General features: G+C 47.7%; 1 protein-coding gene across 1 annotated transcript in view; it reads right to left on the bottom strand.

Annotated features, from left to right (window-relative positions):
* THEMIS2 (thymocyte selection associated family member 2) overlaps window positions 1–21,207 on the bottom strand; it is a 136,386-nt gene that overhangs the window by 52,138 nt on the left and 63,041 nt on the right. Inside the window, exon 5 of the mRNA XM_068266126.1 lies at window positions 4,174–4,390. Coding sequence (XP_068122227.1) covers window positions 4,174–4,390 — 217 coding nt within the window. The remainder of the gene's footprint in view (window positions 1–4,173; window positions 4,391–21,207) is intronic.

Genomic DNA, 21,207 nt, shown 5'->3' with positions numbered 1-21,207 from the left:
GAATGCGAACTTCTGCAAAACGTTTGGTTCGTGCAAACTTTTCGAACCACAATAGACTTCAATGGGGAGGCGAACTTTGAAAACTAGAAGCATTTATGCTGGCCACAAAAGTGATGGAAAAGATGTTTCAAGGGGTTCTAACACCCAAGTTTTTCCATGGCGTAGTGGGATACACGCCAAAAGTCCCTGGGAAAAATCCGACTTGATGCACAGCAGCGTTTTAAGGGCAGAAATCACATTGCATGCTAAATTGGAGGCCTAAAGTGCTTTAAAAAGACACTGTAAAAAGAAAAACCTCCCCTGGGGGGTACTCACCTCGGGAGGGGGAAGCCTCCGCGTCCTAATGAGGCTTGCCCCGTCCACCTCTGCAGAGCAGGGACAAGGTCCTCCAGCACCCAAGGCTGAGACACCAAAGTGCGCCCCTCCATCCCTCCCACCACAGCCGTCACACACTGATTGCTATTAGACTAAGAGGGCCACAGGGCCCACAACCTCCCCAACACCTTAATATATAGTTATCTGGCTTACAGTCACTGCTATGTATCCCCTTTTCTTATTTCTTTCTGCTTCATACACAATTAGGAATGACAGCTGAATGAATTGTGCGCCCCCTCCTACACTGCGCCCTGAGGCTGGAGCCTCTCCAGCCTATGCCTCGGCCCGGCCCTGCACCTCTGTCCCACGGGGGTCTCACTGAAGCCCTCCGAACAGTGGCCCGACAGACCCGACAGCCTGTTCAATATTTACCTTTCCAGGCTCAAGCGGGGGTGCTGTTGCGGCTCTTCTGACGGAGATAGGCGGAAATAGCTGATCTCCGTCGGGTCCGCTCTACTGCGCAGGCGCAAGCCGCCTGCGCAGTAAAGCGGCCTGACGGAGAGCGGCTATTTCCACCTATCTCTGTGGGAAGGAGCGGATACTGCGCCTGCGCTGGAGCCAAAAGGTAAATATTTACATCACCGCCGCTCCGGGAGGATTTTCGCCGCCACCTTGGGACCGAGGAGGACAGGGAAGCCTCAATAGGATCCAGAGGCTTCCCCCACCCGAGGTGAGTACCCTCTAGGGGAGGTTTTTTCGTTACAGATTTTCTTTAAAACATCTTGCATGTGTATACATCAATTAGGTGGGGTAATTAGTGTACTGCTTCACACTGACAGACCAAACTCACTGTGTAAGGCACAGCAAACAGCTGTTTGTGTAGTAACGGCCATGCTGGACTGGTGCACACCATGGCGAAAGTGCATGCGATAGCTGTTTTCAAGCCCATATGGTCGCCGGGCTGAGGTAGCTCAATGACAGAACAACAGTGATTGTCCAGCTGATCGAATTTGGTCTGTCCACAATGAAGCAAAGACATTATCTTGGGTGTGCCTCCCCCCCATACCCCGCCCCCACCCGAGACACTAATATAGCCGGCGGTCATTGCTTCATTGTGATACGCAAGCCCCTTCACTGCGGCAAGGTAACGATCACGAAGGGGAATTGACACATGTACATGGCTTTTGTTTTGTTATGAATTATGCTATGATTAAGAACCAGTCTGGTTCGAAACATGTGAGTTGTATGATGTGGTGATTTGGATACGTCCATAATAAAATTATTTGTCTTTTATGGACATTGTGCGGACATTGCCTTGCTTGACGCTTTTGTTTTGTCGTTGCAGCCGCAGTGCAGCCAGAACAATTAGGCAGGCATGTACACGCACTAGAAAAATTATTATAGTGGTCGCTGCTAGCAGCAGCCTTAAAAATTCAGGAATCCGCCTGGAGTCCTGGACCCTGTTGGTGGTGGCGGAGAAGGCAGATAAGCGGCCTGCAGGCAGAGATGCTGTGTGGGTAGCGACTTAGTCTTGGGGCAGGCAGTCACACGGCGTGCAGGCAGAGATGCTGTGTGTGAGGACTGACTTAGTCTTCGTGCAGGCCTGACTGTGCTTTGCAGACCACGTGGTCAGATGGACCCTTGACCCAACGCTGTGTGCCAGAGATGACACCACTTGCCTTTCAACATCACGGTACAGTTTGGGTATCACCTTTTTTGAGAAATAATTGCGGCCTGGTATCTTCCACTGCGGTGTGTGGCTTTGCTTTTGTGTGCTGCTTTTCCTCAGGTGGTCATCCCATTGCAGTTTGTGCTTTGTCTTCATGTGCCTTCGTAAGAAAGTTGTCCCTACTTCTAGGTCTTTCCACGGCTCAATTTTTGGTGGCAGAGAGTATAGATGGCATTGCTTTCATCTGAGGCAGACACACAAAAAAATTTCCACACCGCAGAGCCCTGGGGTGATGGCACTTTGGTGGTGGCGGCCAACTGAGTGTTAAGTGGGGTGCCAGAATCAAAACAGGAGGAGGAAGATATGTCACGGTTCCATGCGGAAGCTGAGGTGTTCTGTGTTAAATAGTCAACTACTTCCTGACAATCTTGGGGGGTTGATAGCACGTGCCTTCTGAACACTGTACTTTGGTTGAGGGCCGCACAAAATCACGAAAGCACGACCTCGAACAGACCTGCCGGGTGGCCTGTCTCTGCTTGTTTTGCCCATATTGGGGGGAGTGAAGTGAAAGGTATGCACTGACTTGACTAATACAATGTGCAGTCACACAGGTGCAGTGAACAGGTATGCAGTGACTGGTATCAATACAATGTGCAGCTGTCACACACACAGGAACCGTGAACAGGTGCAGTGACTGGTGGTATATAACACTGCGTGTGCTCACATAGGTAGGTGCACTGAACAGGTAGGTATGCAGTGATTGGTATTACAAATGTGCAGCTGTCACACACACAGGTACCGTGAACAGGTGCAGTGCCTGGTGGAATATAACACTGCGTGCGCTTACGTAGGTAGGTGCGCTGAACAGGTAGGTATGCAGTGATTGGTATTAAAAATGTGCAGCTGTCACACACAGACACAGGTAGTCACTGAATGTGCTGGGCCTGGCAGTGGCACAGTAGGAATTACCAAGCGGCCAAGGGCCAGCTACGACTGATTGACAGGGCTGTATATGCAACACAAGTGTCTGTGGGACACACACACACACACACACACAAAAATAGATCACAAGAACAACATTAGCTCTCAAAAGAGCTGTTGAGGGTTGCTTTTTAGCAATAAGTATCAGCAAGGAGCAAGCTAACAAGCTTAACACAAGAGCCTAACTAAGCTTTCCCTATGTCTACAGCAGGTTCTCTCCCTTCTCTAATTACTGCAGCCACACGAGTGAGTGAAAAGGCTGACGCTGCCTGCCTTTTATAAGGGGGGGGGGCTCCAGGAGGGAGTGTAGCCTGATTGGCTTTCCTGTGTCTGCTGACTGTGATGGAGAGGGTCAAAGTTGACCCTAATGATGTAGCATATGGGGCAAGTCGAACTCACATAAAGTTCGCGGTTCACCGCGAACGTGAACCACCGAAGTTCGCGCGAATTGGTTCGTGGTCGAACCGTTCGGGCCATCTCTAATCAGGATATGATAAAGTGCTGATTGCACACCTGATATGAGTGAGCCTGTTTGTTTTGTCTCCTACTCAATAAAAGTTGCTATCTGATAGACTCACTTCAAGGACATTGCTGGCCTACCTTTATTGGTGTGGACATAAAGCTCCAACGCTCCCACGCCACATGATGTCACGCATGTGCCACTCTTCGGCCCTCTGCCCCCCCCCCCCACACACACACACACACAGCAACACAGTGCATAGTCAGCTACACAGCTGACACAAGTGTGTGCAGCCTGACCCAGTGATGTCGTCCACCTTAAGGCTCATACACACGTCCAACAAATCTACCTGACTGTCATCTGATTTTAGTCTGTTGGACAACAATTAGTCGTGTATACACTTGGCAAATGACTAGACAAGCGACTGATAACAGGCAGTTTGGTGTCGTGCGGTTGGCCACATTTGTACAAGTCATTTGAGCAAGGTGTGTTTGTTTTAAATACCGCCATGTCATGCAATCCATTGTTTCAGTGCGCACGCAGTATGTTCATAAGTTGGCTGTTTGGTGCACAGTAAATTCAAGTCCTGTAAACAGTTTGTAGGTCATGTCCTGGAGTTGGCGTGCACTTTGTTGGACGTGTGTACAAGCCTATAGACATATTGCTTGGTGGACTGGGAGACAGGAAACAGATGAAAAGGTTTAGTAGTGTACTAGTGTTTGAGTGTAATTTAAAGGTGAGCACAAACCTTTATGTGATGCACTATTCTTCCTTGGGGTCGGTAGATATACATTAGACTTCTTTACTTGATGTGTCTCACTGATCTTCGTCTCTTCCACCATGCACTTCCGAGGAGGAATCGGAGGAACAGGAATTGGAGGAAGAACTGATGGAGAAGGAGTTGGAGAAGGAGGAACCGGAGGAGGAGCTAGAGCCGGGGTTTTAGAATGAATGTCAGTAGTATTCTGAAATAAGAAAAGCAAAACAGCACATAATATTACATAAAAAATGTAAATTTGTGGTTTTATTGGTTATACCAGGCCTAGTTTTCTAAGAAGAGCTATGAATACCAATTGAAATGTACTTTAATATGGTACTTTTTGTACTTTATGCCTTATAAATAAAACATAATGGAAATGTCCTTATGGAAAGAATCTGTTGCTGCACAGCTATCTTCCTGTCCAGTTATTGCACTGAATGGTAATACAGTCATCCTGTCCCCTGCTTAAAAATTGCACATATCATAAAGTATGAGGGTCATTTAGAAAGTAACAGCCATTTGCTTTTATCTGGGCTCAGGATATTCTTTCTGTGTCATTTAACTTGCATCTGTCAGGATTACCTCTTCTCTCCCTGCTCACAATTGCAGAATGCCAATAACTGTTTGTTCAGCTGCATTAAAGGGAAGCAACCCCCCTCCCATGGTCTCTCGCCCCCACTACTGCCAGCCATGACCCTCTTCTATTTTGCAGCCACGTCCTTATTTGTCTATGAGCGCAGGAGTCTGCAAATGTGTGAGTACCGCTGCACCTGCGCAGTAGCACAAAGCAGCTTGAGCCATCTGTTAGGTGTTGTTTTCAGTATTCACCTATGCAGAATAACTGGAACTAGGTTTACTGTATTTAAAACCTAGTTCAATCAATAATACTAGAACAGCTTAGATCACGTGTCAAACCCTGGCCCGCGGGCCAAATTTGGCCCGCAGCGCCAGAAAAGTTGGCCCGCAAGTGCATTCTTAATTAACATTGATTTTGGCCCGCGGCCATGCTCCCGGCTCCGCCCCCTCCCACTGTAAGTTTGCACTGCCTCCCTCCTTGTATGAGTGATAGAGCGTGATTACGCTCTATCACTCCCTTGCTCCGCCTAACGAATGGAGGGGTCTTTTACTCCCTGGCCGCCGCTCCACTACCTCCTTGAGTCGGCGGCCCATCCTGCACGGAAGTCTGCTCCGCTGATCCTTTTTGCATGTCCGGTGCCATGACATGCAGCAGTGACGAGAAGACAGCAGAGCAGCTCCGACCTAGTAGGCGCGTAAAAATGCGTAGCGTTTGGGCGCTAGAGGTTTCAAAAGCTCTTCCCAATGTAATGCTATGGGTTTTTTTTTTACAAAACCTTATTGCTCCAGTGTGCACAGACACATAGGAAAAAATAAAAAAAAATTGTTTTGCTTACTTGGGTCTTCTGCCAGCCCCCTGCAGCCGTCCTGTGTCCGCAACGTTACCAAACGATCCTCCGGTCCCCCACCTCATCTCACTTTTGCTTTATTTAGTCGCCGTTCACTGTGCCTGCACGTCCATGGCCATGTGCATCCTTGTTTGTGCTGCGGTCACTGGGAGCTTTCCTCGTAACTCCCGGTTATGGAAGCGCATACGAGGACGTACGCGGTCAGGGCCACGGAAACACAGTGGACATCGACTTGCAAGTCATTGAGAACGAAAGTGAGCTGCGGTGGGGGCCAAGAGGATCGTTTGCTAACATATATGGACAGGATGGCTGCATGGGGCTGGCAGATAAGTGAAAACCTTTTTTTTTTTTTTTTTTTTTTTTTAGATTCTTCAGGTCCGCTTTTACACAGAACCTGAAGTGAACTACAATCTGGCACTACATGTGATTAAAAGTCTTGCTACTCCACATGAGCTAGATAGACATCTGCCTTTAATTCAATGTAGTCAGGGGCGTAGCTAGAAATGACTGGGCCCCATAGCAAAAAAAATTTATGGGCCCCCAACCCCACGGACCTCCCACCCAAACATTACTCCAGGACCCTCCACCCCAACATTCCCACACCCCTCTAAGTACAGTATAAGTAGCCAGGTCTATAGGTGTCCCCAGTTTAGGTAGTAGTCAGGGGCGTAACTAGAAATCACTGGGCCCCTGTAATGATCGCTGCTGCAGCAGCTATTACTGGAAGTAGTAGTGCTGCAGCTCAGGCAGTTCTGATCTATTTCCATGCAAGTTGCATAGCTTTGTCTGTCTTTCCCTGCTGTCAGCTTGTGACTGATTATCATTCACCTGTGTGGGAATCTGCATGTCTGCTCCCATTGGATGACCTCAGTATAAAGATCTGCTTCCTGCAGGGTTTCCTTGGGTTTTCATAGCTTCAGTGTAAGCCAGTCTTGCTGTCGCTTTAGCCCCCAATCGTGTTTCTTGTTATAAAGATACTTTGCTGGTCTTTGCATCATATATTGGTTCATTGCCAATATATATGCATACCAGCACGTTTATTATTTTCCTTGTATTTGTGTTACGTGATACATCAGTGTCGCTGATGTATACGTACACGAACTGTTTATATCCTGTGTGCAGTTAGTCAGCTTTCCAGCACGTTTTGGTAGGTTGCGCGTACCGTGACCACCCGTGCTGAGGTAGTTACCCTGCTCCTGGTTCTGTTTGTGGATTGCGTTCATCTCTGCGAAGAGATAACAAATCCTTCTGAATCCTGTTCTGTTACTGTTTGTGGATTGCGTTCATCTCTGCGAAGAGATAACGAATCCTTCTGAATCCTGTTCTGTTACAGTTTGTGGATTGCGTTCATCTCTGCGAAGAGATAGCGAATCCTTCTGAGTCCTGTTCCCTGTGTTACTCCATTCCTAGTCAGCGTTCCTGCTTATGTCATATATCGGTTCATTGCCGATATATACATATGTTAATCAGACGTTACAAATAGTTTCATTGATAGCTGTAATTGTAATACGCTAGGAAAACATACTTATTGTATATTTATCTGTGTTCCGTTCATCTGTCTTGGTCCTGCTGTTTTCTGACTGTCCTGTCCTGTCTTTGTGAGGCACGCCATCGCCGCATCGCATTGGCTGCCTCATTCCAGTCTGTCTGGTTTTGGACGCTTGCTGTCGCTAAGTAGCCGCTAGCTAGCAGGCGTTCATTCTGTCTACCTGTCCTGATCTCCTCAGTTCTGGTTTGTGCGCTCAGCGCTACTTTGCGCTGAGACGTTATAACGAAAGCATTGTTTGTGGCTGTCAGATCTGCACCGGCTCTGTGCGCCACAATCTCCTATTGGAGTCAGTCCTCCCCTCCACTATACTAGGGATAGCCTGTTTCCTGGTGCTAGTGTGTGTACCTCCTCCACGCCAGCTCATGCGTTGCATGCTGACTGTGGAGAATACACCACCAAGCCTTACATTATGAAAACCCCATTACCAATCCCCATTGTGGGGGGGATTCCCAGAAAGTATGACACTGTTAATTATGGTTCCTGTTCCTTTAAGAAATTTGAAGAACTTAGCTCTGAAACAGAAAATGAGTTTTTCTCTGAATGTGCCAGGTTCCTGACCAATCCTGATCTCCAAGCGACTCCTGTTTCAACCTGGGCACTCCAACTAAGTTATATTTTGTTTAAAGGGGAATTATTCCAGTGGGCATTTGATGTTCTCAATCATTCCGATTTGAAAGATAGACCGCTGGAATTTCTAGCGTTTGTGATCCATAACTGGTTGCGCATAGATCCATTGCCTTTTCCTCTTAATGAACTCCTGGCAGCAGACCAATCAGCTGCTCCTTCAATTGCTTGCAAGAATGAGCAGCAAGCAGAAAGTGTTACTGATAATTTTCCTGCAGCTTTGAATAAATCACCAAAAACCGCAAGGTCAAAGGCAAAACGCAAACGTTCTAAGAAACGTGTCCAATCTGCAGAATCGTTATCCTTAGCGACTGAGACCTATAATGAGATTCTGCCATTAACAGATAATGAAATGCAATTGTCTTTCAGGGGAGTTAAATGGACTTATGAAACTACTAATGAACTTTCCTCCCTGGCTAGGGAAAATAAAGATTTTTGTTTAAAAGAATTATCTGAGTATGATTATGATGAGATATTACAGAGTATTGAACAAATCAACTTATTTGTGAACCAAGGGAAGTTTGCATACACTACAGTTCAACACTTGCTACAGGTATTGGAGATTCTTAAGAATAAGGAATCTGCCAATCACCTGCTAATTAACCCTATACATGTGCCTGCCACAATCATATCTGCAGACTGTGATCAGCCTAAATGTTTCGCTGTTAAGTATGCATGGGATCCTCCATTCGAGAGGGGAGAGATGGAAGCCCTGGTCTGTGAATGGAAGAATGATTCAAGTTCATTTTGTCAATTTTACAGTGCAAAAAGTGAAATGGTATTGAACGCATGCATTAAGTCAGCCTATAACCTAATAGAGGCTGGTGTGTGTAGGTATGACTGTGTGGCTCCCTTGATTGATGTGTGGGAACTGATTTTGGATGATTTTTATGTGACTCCGAATTCGCAAATTTGGCGTTCTGACCCGCCTGCTTCAGCACCTTTGGCTGATTCAGCAGGTGATTCGGAGCTCTTTTTGTGTGAAATTGAAGTTCCTGCAATTCCACCCTTTACCATGGATAACTCAGTGTTACTTCCCAGTAAAACAGAAGCCACTGATACATTCTTAACCTTGCCCTGCGCAAATTTCTCAGCAGAGAATCCAGAGGTCCTGCTGATTTCAGAGTCCAGCCTAGCCAGTACTCATGACTCTTTGTTTAGTGAAACAGACACCAGAAAAATCTTGCCTGTCTCTGCAAACACTTCTGCAGAAATTACCTGTGTTAATAAAGTTCAACTCCTGTCTGATCCAGCAGATGCCAATAGATGCACTACATCAGTTTCCGAGTCCCAGCAATCCTGTCTAGTAAACTCAGAACCCCAGCATCTGAATTTTCCAATTTTACAAATGAATGGTGATTCAGATGCGCAAACATTGTGTCTTGATCTTCCTGTTTCTACACCTCGCTCTAGTTTCGTGAATAGCTCAGAGCATCTGCTATGTGAACCTGAAATCGCAGAATTATTACCTTGTTCAGAAAATTTTCCAATAAATTTGCCCTGTACCATGAATTGTGCAGTAGATCTCTCCAATGAAACTCAGGTCACAGAATCATTATGCTGTCCAGCAGGTGCTTCCATGGTTTTGCCCTGCAATATGGACTGTTCAGTGATCCTGTCCAGTGAAGCTGTGGTCGCAGAGTCTTATGCTTCACCCAGTACTTTGGATACTTTAAACCCTCTAGCAGAGGAGGCTGAAGCACTGCTTACCTCAGTTGGTGTTGCAGTAATATTCACTTGTCTAGCAGCTGTTTTGGAATTACAGTCTGCTCTAATAAAACTTGATGAATTTCTGCCCAGCAAAGCAGAAGCCATTGAAATATTGTCCTCGTCAGCAATTGTGTTAGATACCTTGCCCTGTACACAGTCTGATTTAACCAATGTTGAGTCCCTCTCCAGTGTTGTAACAGCCGAGGAACTCCAGCCCTGTCCTCTGAATGTTTCAGAAGTCTTGCCCTGTAACATGGATAATTCTGATTCTCTGGTCAAAATAATAGAAATCTCAGAATTTCAGTCCGGTCTGATGAGTGTTCCTGAAACCCAGCCCTGTATCCTGAAAGTTTCTGGTTCTCTGGCCGCTGTGGCAGAGGTTCCAGAGTTCCCTTCCTGTCCAGGGAATTCCTCAGTTTTGCCTAGTCCAGTGGGGGCTGCTGCAATACTGACTTGTTCTGCAGCGCCTCATGAGCTCCAATCCAGTGTATTAAATGAGTCTCTGTCCAGTCCAGAGGTAGTTGTGGAGTCCCTGTCTGGTTCAGTGCATACATCAGAAGATTTGTCCTTCTTGTTAGTGCCCCTGAATCTGATTTGTTACTGACTTTGCTGGAATCAGCGACATCTAAGTCTGATCCAGCATTCTCGTGTAAAAGTCCAGTAGTTGCGAAGTTTAGTCATGATGATTTTTTTTTGGCCAGTCCTGGTTTTGGTCCTGTCTTGGCTGACCCTGAGGCTCACAGTTCCTTGACATGCCCAGAGGTTTCTCTTGTGCCGGTGTGCCCAGATGTTCTTTGTGTGCCAGAATGCCCAAGTGTGTCTAAGGTGTTAGCGTGCTCTGATGCTTCCTTAGTGGGAACACGTTCTGATATTGCCAGTCTGCCTGCATGCCCAGAGATGGTTCTGGTCCCTGAAAGCCCTGATATTGATGTTTGTCCTTGTGGCCCTGACTCGGGAATTGCCCTAGGTTCCATAGGGGTTCTTGATGGTTCTCCATGTGAGCCTAAGGGGCATTCTGACCTATGGGGATCTCTTTGGAGCTTCAAGGTGTTCTGGGAGGTCTCTGAGAAAACTTGTCCTGGTGCCTTGGACTGGTTCAACAGTGGGTTTTGTGTTGGTAAAGACAGTACCGGTGGGCATTGCAAAGGCTTTGGCGTTTCTGAACGGTTCCTGGAAGGCGGTGGGTATCGCTCAGGGAGTTTCGGAGGGCTTTCTTCTGGAAATCATGGTTCTGATGGGTGTCACACTGAGGCTTGTAGTACTGATGGGCATGGTTCTGTAGGTTCTGGTTCTGATGGGTCCAGTCTTGTGGGGACTGATTCTGGAATTCGGTCTTGCCGGGCTGTCCCGGTCATCATGAATTATCAGTCAGACTGTTTTGTTGGGAATTTCAGTTTTGAAAAGCGTCTGGAATCCGCTTTTAAAGGCGGGGGTACTGTAATGATCGCTGCTGCAGCAGCTATTACTGGAAGTAGTAGTGCTGCAGCTCAGGCAGTTCTGATCTATTTCCATGCAAGTTGCATAGCTTTGTCTGTCTTTCCCTGCTGTCAGCTTGTGACTGATTATCATTCACCTGTGTGGGAATCTGCATGTCTGCTCCCATTGGATGACCTCAGTATAAAGATCTGCTTCCTGCAGGGTTTCCTTGGGTTTTCATAGCTTCAGTGTAAGCCAGTCTTGCTGTCGCTTTAGCCCCCGATCGTGTTTCTTGTTATAAAGATACTTTGCTGGTCTTTGCATCATATATTGGTTCATTGCCAATATATATGCATACCAGCACGTTTATTATTTTCCTTGTATTTGTGTTACGTGATACATCAGTGTCGCTGATGTATACGTACACGAACTGTTTATATCCTGTGTGCAGTTAGTCAGCTTTCCAGCACGTTTTGGTAGGTTGCGCGTACCGTGACCACCCGTGCTGAGGTAGTTACCCTGCTCCTGGTTCTGTTTGTGGATTGCGTTCATCTCTGCGAAGAGATAACAAATCCTTCTGAATCCTGTTCTGTTACTGTTTGTGGATTGCGTTCATCTCTGCGAAGAGATAACGAATCCTTCTGAATCCTGTTCTGTTACAGTTTGTGGATTGCGTTCATCTCTGCGAAGAGATAGCGAATCCTTCTGAGTCCTGTTCCCTGTGTTACTCCATTCCTAGTCAGCGTTCCTGCTTATGTCATATATCGGTTCATTGCCGATATATACATATGTTAGTCAGACGTTACAAATAGTTTCATTGATAGCTGTAATTGTAATACGCTAGGAAAACATACTTATTGTATATTTATCTGTGTTCCGTTCATCTGTCTTGGTCCTGCTGTTTTCTGACTGTCCTGTCCTGTCTTTGTGAGGCACGCCATCGCCGCATCGCATTGGCTGCCTCATTCCAGTCTGTCTGGTTTTGGACGCTTGCTGTCGCTAAGTAGCCGCTAGCTAGCAGGCGTTCATTCTGTCTACCTGTCCTGATCTCCTCAGTTCTGGTTTGTGCGCTCAGCGCTACTTTGCGCTGAGACGTTATAACGAAAGCATTGTTTGTGGCTGTCAGATCTGCACCGGCTCTGTGCGCCACAATCTCCTATTGGAGTCAGTCCTCCCCTCCACTATACTAGGGATAGCCTGTTTCCTGGTGCTAGTGTGTGTACCTCCTCCACGCCAGCTCATGCGTTGCATGCTGACTGTGGAGAATACACCACCAAGCCTTACAGCCCCCTTGCTGCAACAGCAATTTAAACTAAATACTGTACAAACGTTTTAACTCATACATGAACATTATGGAAAATCCAAGTTGAAAATAAACTGTGAAGATAAACAATTTCATCCATCCTACTCCTGAAAAATAAATTCATTTTTTTACAACCTCCTAGTTTTATTTTCTGTTTTAAAAAGCTACAAAAGTAGATCTCATATGATGATGATTCAGCTTTTCCCATAGTCTCGCAGTTAGCAATCATGTGACCCCCAACAAGACAAATTCAGCAATCATGAGGCCCTATTAAGACAAATTCAGCAAAAATGAGGCCCCCAACATGACAAATTCAGCAATCGCGAGGCCCCCAACAAGACAAATTCAGCAATCATGAGGCCCACAACAAGACAAATTCAGCAATCATGAGGCCCCCAACAAATCATGAGGCCCCCAACAAGACAAATTCAGCAATCATGAGGCCCCCAACAAGACAAATTCAGCAATCATGAGGCCCCCAACAAGACACATTCAGCAGTCATGAGGCACATAAATAGACAGCATTTCACATTATCAGGTAGAATGCCCCCTTAATATGGTAGACACCTCTCACCTGGCTTCTGAATTCTCCTGTACTGGCTGCTGTGCCTGGCAATACTGTTTTTGGCTGGATTGGGGATGATGTGTGGGCTGAAAGGCCTGGCAGTGATGCTGTGGCCTGGCTGGCGGTGATGCTGTGGCCGGTTTGGCTGGCGGTGATGCTGTGGCCGATGCTGTGGCTGGGTTGGCGGTGATGCTGTGGCTGGGTTGGCTGGCGGTGATGCTGGGCTGGCTGGTTGAAGTAAATGCTGGCCTGACTGGTGGTGATGCTGTGGCCTTTTTGACAGTGATTCTGGGCTGGTTGGCTGGTGGTGATGCTGGGCTGGCTGGCCTGGATAGTTTAGGTAGTGACAGGTGCCCCCTAGTTAAGGTAGCGCCAGGAGTCCCCAAGATTAGGTAGTGACAGGAGCCCCCCCAGTTCAGGCAGTGACAAGAGCCCCCAGTTCAGGCAGTGACAGGAGCCCCCCAGTGTAAGTAGTGACAGGTGACTCCCCGTGTAAGTAGTGACAGGTGACCCCCAGTTCAGGTAGTGACAGGGACCCCCCAGTTCAGGTAATGACAGGGACCCCAAGTGTATGTAGTGGCAGGAGCCCCCAGTTTAGGTAATGAGTGACAGGGACCCCCAGTTAGGTAGTAATGGACCACCAGGTTAGGTAGTAAGTGACAGGGACCCCCAGGTTAGGTAGTGAGTGACAGGGACCCCCAGGTTAGGTAGTGAGTGACAGGCGCCCCCCAAGTTAGGAAGTGACAGGAGCCCCCCAGGTTAGGTAGTGAGCGACAGGGACCCCCAGTTAGGTAGTGAGTGACAGGGACCCACAGGTTAGGTTGTGAGTGACAGGGACCCTCAGGTTAGGTTGTGTGCGACATGGACCCCCCAGGTTAGGTTTTGAGCGACACGGACCCCCAGTTAGGTAGTGCCTGACAAGGACCTCCAGGTTAGGTTGTGAGCGACAGGGACCCCCAGGTTAGGTTGTGAGTGACAGGCACCCCCCAGGTTAGGTGTGAGTGACAGGGACCCCCAGGTTAGGTTGTGAGGGACAGGCGCCCCCCCCAGGTTAGGTAGTGAGTGACAGGGACCCCCCAGGTTAGGTTGTGAGGGACAGGGACCCCCAGGTTAGGTTGTGAGTGACAGGGACTCCCAGGTTAGGTAGTGATTGACAGGCGGCACCCCCAGGTTAGGTTCCGGTATAAACAGGAAGTCGCGTCAGAGGCTAGAGAGAGACGCATCAGTGGAGCGCACGGAAGGTATGTATCTGCTGCCGCTGCCCCGCCGCCTCCGCCTACATACAGTGTTTATTTAATGCTGGAGGGGAGAACAGAGGGGAGAGCCCGAGGTGAGGGAGGGGGGGGGGCCCGTCCCCCCTCCCCACCGACGTGCCACCAAGCTCTCCCCTCATGCTGCGACCCCTCCAGCACCTAGCGGGGCATCCTGCTGCGGGCCCCCTGTGAGGTAGGGACCCCATAGCAACGCTATGGTCGCTATCCCCATTGCTACGCCCCTGAATATAGTCCCATATGTGTGGCAGCCACATTGCCTCTCTCATTGAATGGTGAGATTTTGAATCTGTACTGCATAGTTTACAGCATGACAAACAGAACAAACAGTGCAGATATTGCATAATGGTCCTTAAAGAGACACTGAAGCGGAAAAAAATTATGATATAATGAATTGGTTGTGTAGTACAGCTAAGAAATAAAGCATTAGGAGCAGAGACATAAGTCTAATATTTGTTTCCAGTACAGGAAAAGTTAAGAAACTCCAGTTGTTATCTATGCAAATAGCTATTGAGCTCTGCGACTTTATCCAGTGAGCTCTGACTTCTGATTAGGTTATCTCAGCTGTATTGTGTGTTTTTTTTGCAGAGAACAGTTCAGGACAGGTCAAAAGTTCACTGCCTGTTCTGTAAAAACTTTTAGAGCCTGTAGAATGCTGAGTAATGTGTAAACTGCAAATATTACAGAAGAATGATGCAATGTTATAAAAAAAAAAAAAAGCTGTATAACTGAAAATAAAAATATTTTTTTTCTACCAATGTTCTAGTAATTACCCCTACTACACAACCAATTCATGATATCATATTTCGCTTCAGTGTCTCTTTAAGGGATATGATCATTAAAATGCAAATTTTCCAAGTTGATGCAAATTTCATTAGGCCAAACCTGATTTGCATTAGCCAAATTTGTTTTGTCCAATTCCAAACTGCATGCAATTTTCAAAAAAAAAGTTTCACCGCCAGAAAATTAGCATCTCACTCAATTTTTCAGTAAGAAAAGAAGCAATGTGCAAAGAAGCCGGCACTGCTAAAACGCTGACTTATTGTGATACAAGTTGGAGGCAGCCTCCGTAGATGTGCAGACGTGCGCGAAACGGCCGTCAGGCTTGAGCACCCAGCACCTACCGTACCAGAAGGTAGCCCACTTCTATCTGGTATGTGTACACCTGTACAGTTATGCGACTTGCACCAAGTTTATGCATCCAACTTGCAGTGGCGGCGCTACACTGGGGCTTGCCGGGGCTCAAGCCCCAGCTGACATCCTTCGAGCCCCTCTAAAAGCCCCCCCCCCCCCCCCGGGTCTCTGACTATTGATTTGTGGCTCAGCGCGACCACCATTTGCTAGACATGGTGGCCGCCATGTTGTGGGTGGCACTTGCATTTATCAGAGGCAGGCCAGGACTGCAAACAGGCTTAGGCTCCATGTTTGATGCGTCCATCCGCCCCCTGCCCAATCAGGAGCACCTAGCAGGGGGTGTGAGATTGAATTGAATAGGCAGGGGGCTGGAGAGAGTGTGACTAGCTCCACCCCCTGCACTTGTAGAGCAGTGCAGATCGATGCCATTTGCCCACCCGGCACCCGCATGGCGCCAAATTTCAATTCAGCATGCACTGCAGGGCTCGTCTCGACTCACACAGCCACAGACGGGCCACAGCCTCACACCTCAGGTACGAGGACAGTGCTGACTCCTCCACCTCAACCCAGCATCCTCCTCCCTCACCCTCAGCTTGGCTCCCTGTTGCCTGCCAGAATGGTCCCAGACTGTACCCACTCACAGCTCCAGACAGACTGTCTGCCACACCACCTAAGGTGCCAGCCTGGCCAGTGCCTTGCCAGAACTAGCAAGCAGCAGCAAAAGTGAGTAACTGCGAGGCTTGAGGGGTTGGGGGAAGACCGGGAGAGACACAAACAGGGGAGCTGCAGGCCAGGGAGAGGGGTGCAGTGACAGCCAGCCTTGTAGTGCTAGCTAGCTAAACAGCATTAAAGGCATGAGGAGCGATGGAGCAAGCCTCTGCGTCATAGCTGCAAACTGTTTTTTGCCTGGCTTGTTCTGTGTGTGTGTCTGTCTGCCCCATCCTCTATGCCCCAATGTGTGTCTGTCTTGTCTGCCCCATCCTCTATGCCCCAATGTGTGTCTGTCTGTCTGCCCTATCCTTTATGCCCCAATGTGTGTCTGTCTGTCTGCCCTATTCTTTATGCCCCAATGTGTTTCTGTCTGTCTGCCCTATCCTTTATGCCCCAATGTGTGTCTATCTGTCTGCCCCATCCTCTATGCCGCAATGTGTGTCTGTCTGCCCTATCCTTTATGCCCCAATGTGTGTCTGTCTGCCCCATCCTCTATGCCCTAATGTGTGTCTGTCTGCCCTATCCTTTATGCCCCAATGTGTGTCTATCTGTCTGCCCCATCCTCTATGCCCCAATGTGTGTCTGTCTGCCCTATCCTTTATGCCCCAATGTGTGTCTGTCTGCCCTATCCTTTATGCCCCAATGTGTGTCTGTCTGCCCTATCCTTTATGCCCCAATGTGTGTCTGTCTGCCCTATCCTTTATGCCCCAATGTGTGTCTGTCTGCCCCATCCCCTATACCCTAATGTGTGTCTGACTGTCTGCCCCATCCTCTATGCCCTAATGTGTGTCTGTCTGCCTCATCCTATATGCCCCAACGTGTGTCTGTCTGCCTCATCCTCTATGCCCCAATGTGTGTCTGTGTGTATACCCCATCCTCTATGCCCCACTGTGTGTCTGTCTGTGCACCATCCTCTATGCCCCATTGTGTGTCTTTGTGTCTGCTCCATCCTCTATGCCCAAATGTGTGTCTTTCTGTGCCCCATCCTCTGTGCCCCATTGTGTGTCTGTCTGTGCCTCATCCTCTGTCATTACATGCATTTACTGGGGAAACGCTGTCTGTCATTACATGCATTTACTGGAGAAACGCTGTCTATCATTACGTGCATTTACTGGGGAAACGCTGTCTGTCATTACGTGCATTTACTGGGGAAACGCTGTCTGTCATTACGTGCATTTACTGGAGAAACGCTGTCTGTCATTACATGCATTTACTGGAGAAACGCTGTCTGTCATTACGTGCATTTACTGGAGAAATGGTATCTGTCATTACGTGCATTTACTAGAGAAACGCTGTCTGTCATTACGTGCATTTACTGGGGAAACGCTGTCTGTCATTACGTGCATTTACTGGGGAAACACTGTCTCTTATGTGCATTTACTGGTGAAAGGCTGTCTCTCATTATATGCATTTACTGGTGAAAGACTGTCTGTCATTACATGCATTTACTGGGGAAATGCTGTCTGTCATTATGTGCATTTACTGGTGAAAGGCTGTCTATCATTATGTGCATTTACTGGTGAAAGGCTGTCTGTCATTATTGTCTGTCATTATGTGCATTTACTGGTGAAATGCTGTCTGTCATTATGTGCATCTACTTACTATTTTTTTATGTAACTACATTAGCTGGTACAATACAGTTAGCCCCGCCCACATTATGCTATGACCACGCCCATTGTTGCGGGCAGCAAATTCTCTCCCCCTACCCCCCCCCCCCCCCCCCCCCCCCGTAAGCCCCACCTGCCAGCCCTTGTGCCCCCTTTGAGCGCCCCCAAAAATCTGAAGTTGGAGCCGCCACTGCCAACTTGTATCACAATAAATCAGCGTTTTAGCAGTGCCGGCTTTTTTTGCACTTTGCTTCTTTTCTTATGTGATCTGTCCACCAGAGCACGCTAAGCTGATTATGGGCTATCTGTGAGGCTCGGTTATACGTAGTGCCATTTTTTTTAGTCCAGGTAAAGACCATATTCCATCTTGGGTTTAAGGTCGCATTCACAGTGGCACGTTGCGGAGCTGCGTTATAAAGTCTTATAATGCAGCTTACCGCACTGCAATGATAATCCTATAGGCAGTTCACAGAGCGACGTTATTGTCGCGTTGAAAAATAATGTCTGCTTGCAGTCTGCTTGCTTGCAGTCCGTTACCTCTAAACGCAAACACGTTGCGACTTTAAACCGCAACTTCCCACTGTGACTATTCCCTCAATGTTTAAAATAAACTTTGAAAAGTTTTATTCTTATTTAAAGGATTCTGAAGTCTGAAGTGAAAATAAACTTATGATATAATGATTGGTATGTGTAGTACAGCTAAGAAATAAAACATTAGCAGCAGAGATGTGAGTCTAATATTGTTTCCAGTACAGGAAGAGTTAAGGTGGCCATACATCAGCCGACCAACCAATGGCGTAGCTAAGGAGCTGTGGGCCCCGATGCAAGTTTTACAATGGGGCCCCCCAAGCACTCTATACATAACAATTGATACGGTGCAACGAAAACTGCCAATGGCAACTAGAGTGTCAGAGATGCAAGAAGGGGATGGGGAACAGTTTGTTAATGATTACCACTATTCAAAGTATCTATAGAAGTGATTATTACCAGCACAGGACCAATAGGGAGCTAATACTGTAGTTGTGGAAAGGCCCCTCGGGGCCCCTATGGCCCAAGGGCCCCGATGCGGTCGCTACCTCTGCACCCCCTATTGCTAAGCCCCTGCGACCAACCAATCAGTTGGCCATCCAATTCGATTATTATAATCGAATTGGATGAAAATTGGTGCTGCCAAGTGCATGTCCGACCAACAAAGCGACCAATTTCAGGACGGAAATTGGGCGCACAGTCGATCGCGCATGCTGCAAGATGTCGTGCCGAATTTGGTTGCTCGGGTGCGCGGCGGTACAGCGGCCGATTTGCGAACGAGTGATGAGACGACAAACCCCCCGCCGTTGCCGCCGCAATGTATAAAGGTATAAAGTGTGTGCATTTATACATTACCTGTCCGGTGTCAGCCTCCACGCGGTTTCCATCCATCTCGCCGGGTTCTGCATACACGCCGGCGGCGCATAGCGTCTGACGTCAGATGCTATGCACCGATAGAGTGTATGCGGCTTTTACCCAGGCGAGATGGACGGACACCATGCAGAAGCTGCTACAGGACAGGTAATGTTAAATGCACACACAACATACATTTCTACATTTTGGGGGCAGCGGCGGGGCGGACACGGCAGGCTCAGCTGATTCCCTGATAATTTCATGCTGAAATCTGATGGGAGTTGGCCTGTAGTGTATGGCCAGATTCGACCAAGAGACAAATTTATCTCTAATCAGATTCAATTAGAGGTAAGTTTTTTTTCTTGGTCAAATCTGCCCATAATCTTCTGATCTATGGCCACCTTTAAGAAACTCCAGTTATTATCTATGCAAAAGAGCTTATATGAGCTCCATGACTTTCAGCAGAGAGCTCTGTCTTCTGAAGCTTATTAGCTCAAGTGTCAGTCACTGTATTTTGTTTTTTCTCCAGAGGAAAGTTCAAAAGTTCATCCTGCTCTGTGAAGTCTTTTAGAATGCTGAGTAATGTGTAAACTGCAAATATTAGAGAATGATGCAATATTATAAAAAAAAACCTATATAACTGAAAATAAAAATATGAGACGATTTTCTTTGCTACTAATGTTCTAGTAATTATCCGTACTACACAACCAATTTATTATATCATTTTTTTTTTTGCTTCAGTGTCACTTTAAAGCTAATGTAAATTCAAAATACAAAAAAAAGATACTTAAACAGAAACCTATGGAGAGGGGCCCAGAGCCTTCTTGATCTCCTCATGGTCCCCTTGTTCCAGCGATATCACCCCATTTGAAAACCTACCACGGTAGGCTTCAGAAGTCTTTGGGAGCACTTGGGCAGCTCCATTCAGCGCATGTGCGAGCAGACACATTCGCGCAGGCGCAGTACAAAGCTGCACGTCTTCAGTAACATGTTGGCTCCTGCAGATTTCCAAAGTCTCCCACCACGGCACATAGCAGAATTCAACCAATCAGTTTGATACTGCTACCGGGGGTGACAGCGCTATAATAAGGGGACCGTGAGAGGAGCAGGACAGCTCTATAAGACCCAGAGCCTTCCCTCTCCACAGGTAAGTATCTGTTTTTTTTTAACACTCACTTTAACAATGATACATAGTTAACCGTGATTTTAACAATAACAATCATTTAAATCTCAATCATTTTTCTTACAGGCTTGTTCACACCTAGGGTGTTTTTGCCCTTTTTTCAAGCGTCGGCGATTTTCCAAATCACCCTAAAAACGCTTGTGCAATGAATGCTTATGGGAGAGTTCATATCAGCGCGTTTCGTCTGCTTTCCGCAAGGCGCTGCCTGTACCATTTTTAAGGTTGATTTTGCTCCAATGGAAGCTATAGGAAAACTGCAAAATGCTCACAAATCGCTTTATCTGGCGATTGTGTTCGCGCTTTTAAGAATAAATACATTGTACTTATTCTTTTCCGGAGCAAAGAGTTCACTTCCTGACTTGCGCCAGGGAGTGAATAAACAAATTGCTCTGCAAAAGCACTTTAGAAAAGCGCTTTATAAAAAACGCAGAGCCCACCCGAGCATCGGGAGGTGCAAAACAAAATCGCCCACAAAATTGCAAATCGCTGGTGTCAGCGATTTCTATTTTAGATGTGAACAAAGCCTACGTCTATTGACTTTTGAGCCATTAATCAAATAATCTGTCTCTCTACTTACCACTTGGATTAATTGCCGTCTTTGATGTTTACAGTATACTTTAACCACTTGAGGACCCACCCTTTACCCCCCCTTAACGACCAGCGCTGTTGTAGCTGATCTGTGCTGGGTGGGCTCTGCAGCCCCCAGCACAGATCAGCGTGCAGGCAGAGCGACCAGATCGCCCCCCTTTTTTCCCCACTAGGGGGATGATGTGCTGGGGGGGGGTCTGATCGCTCCTGCCTGCGGGTGTTGCGGAGGGGGGGGGGGGCTCCTCAAAGCCCCCCTCCGCGGCGAAATCCTCCCCCTCCCTCTCCTACCTGGCCCCCCCTGGAGATCCGGGCTGCACAGGACGCTGTCCGTCCTGTGCAGCCAGTGACGGGACGTCCCCTGTCACATGGCGGCGATCCCCGGCCGCTGATTGGCCGGGGATCGCCGATAATGTAAACAAAGCGGATTATTTCCGCTTGTGTTTACATTTAGCCTGCGAGCCGCCATCGGCGGCCCGCAGGCTATTCACGGAGCCCCCCGCCGTGAATTGACAGGAAGCAGCCGCTCGCGCGAGCGGCTGCTTCCTGATTAATCAGCC

The sequence above is a fragment of the Hyperolius riggenbachi genome, chromosome 2, assembly GCF_040937935.1.
Source record: "Hyperolius riggenbachi isolate aHypRig1 chromosome 2, aHypRig1.pri, whole genome shotgun sequence".
NCBI lineage: Eukaryota > Metazoa > Chordata > Amphibia > Anura > Hyperoliidae > Hyperolius > Hyperolius riggenbachi.
This window is presented reverse-complemented; position numbering and strand designations above follow the sequence as displayed.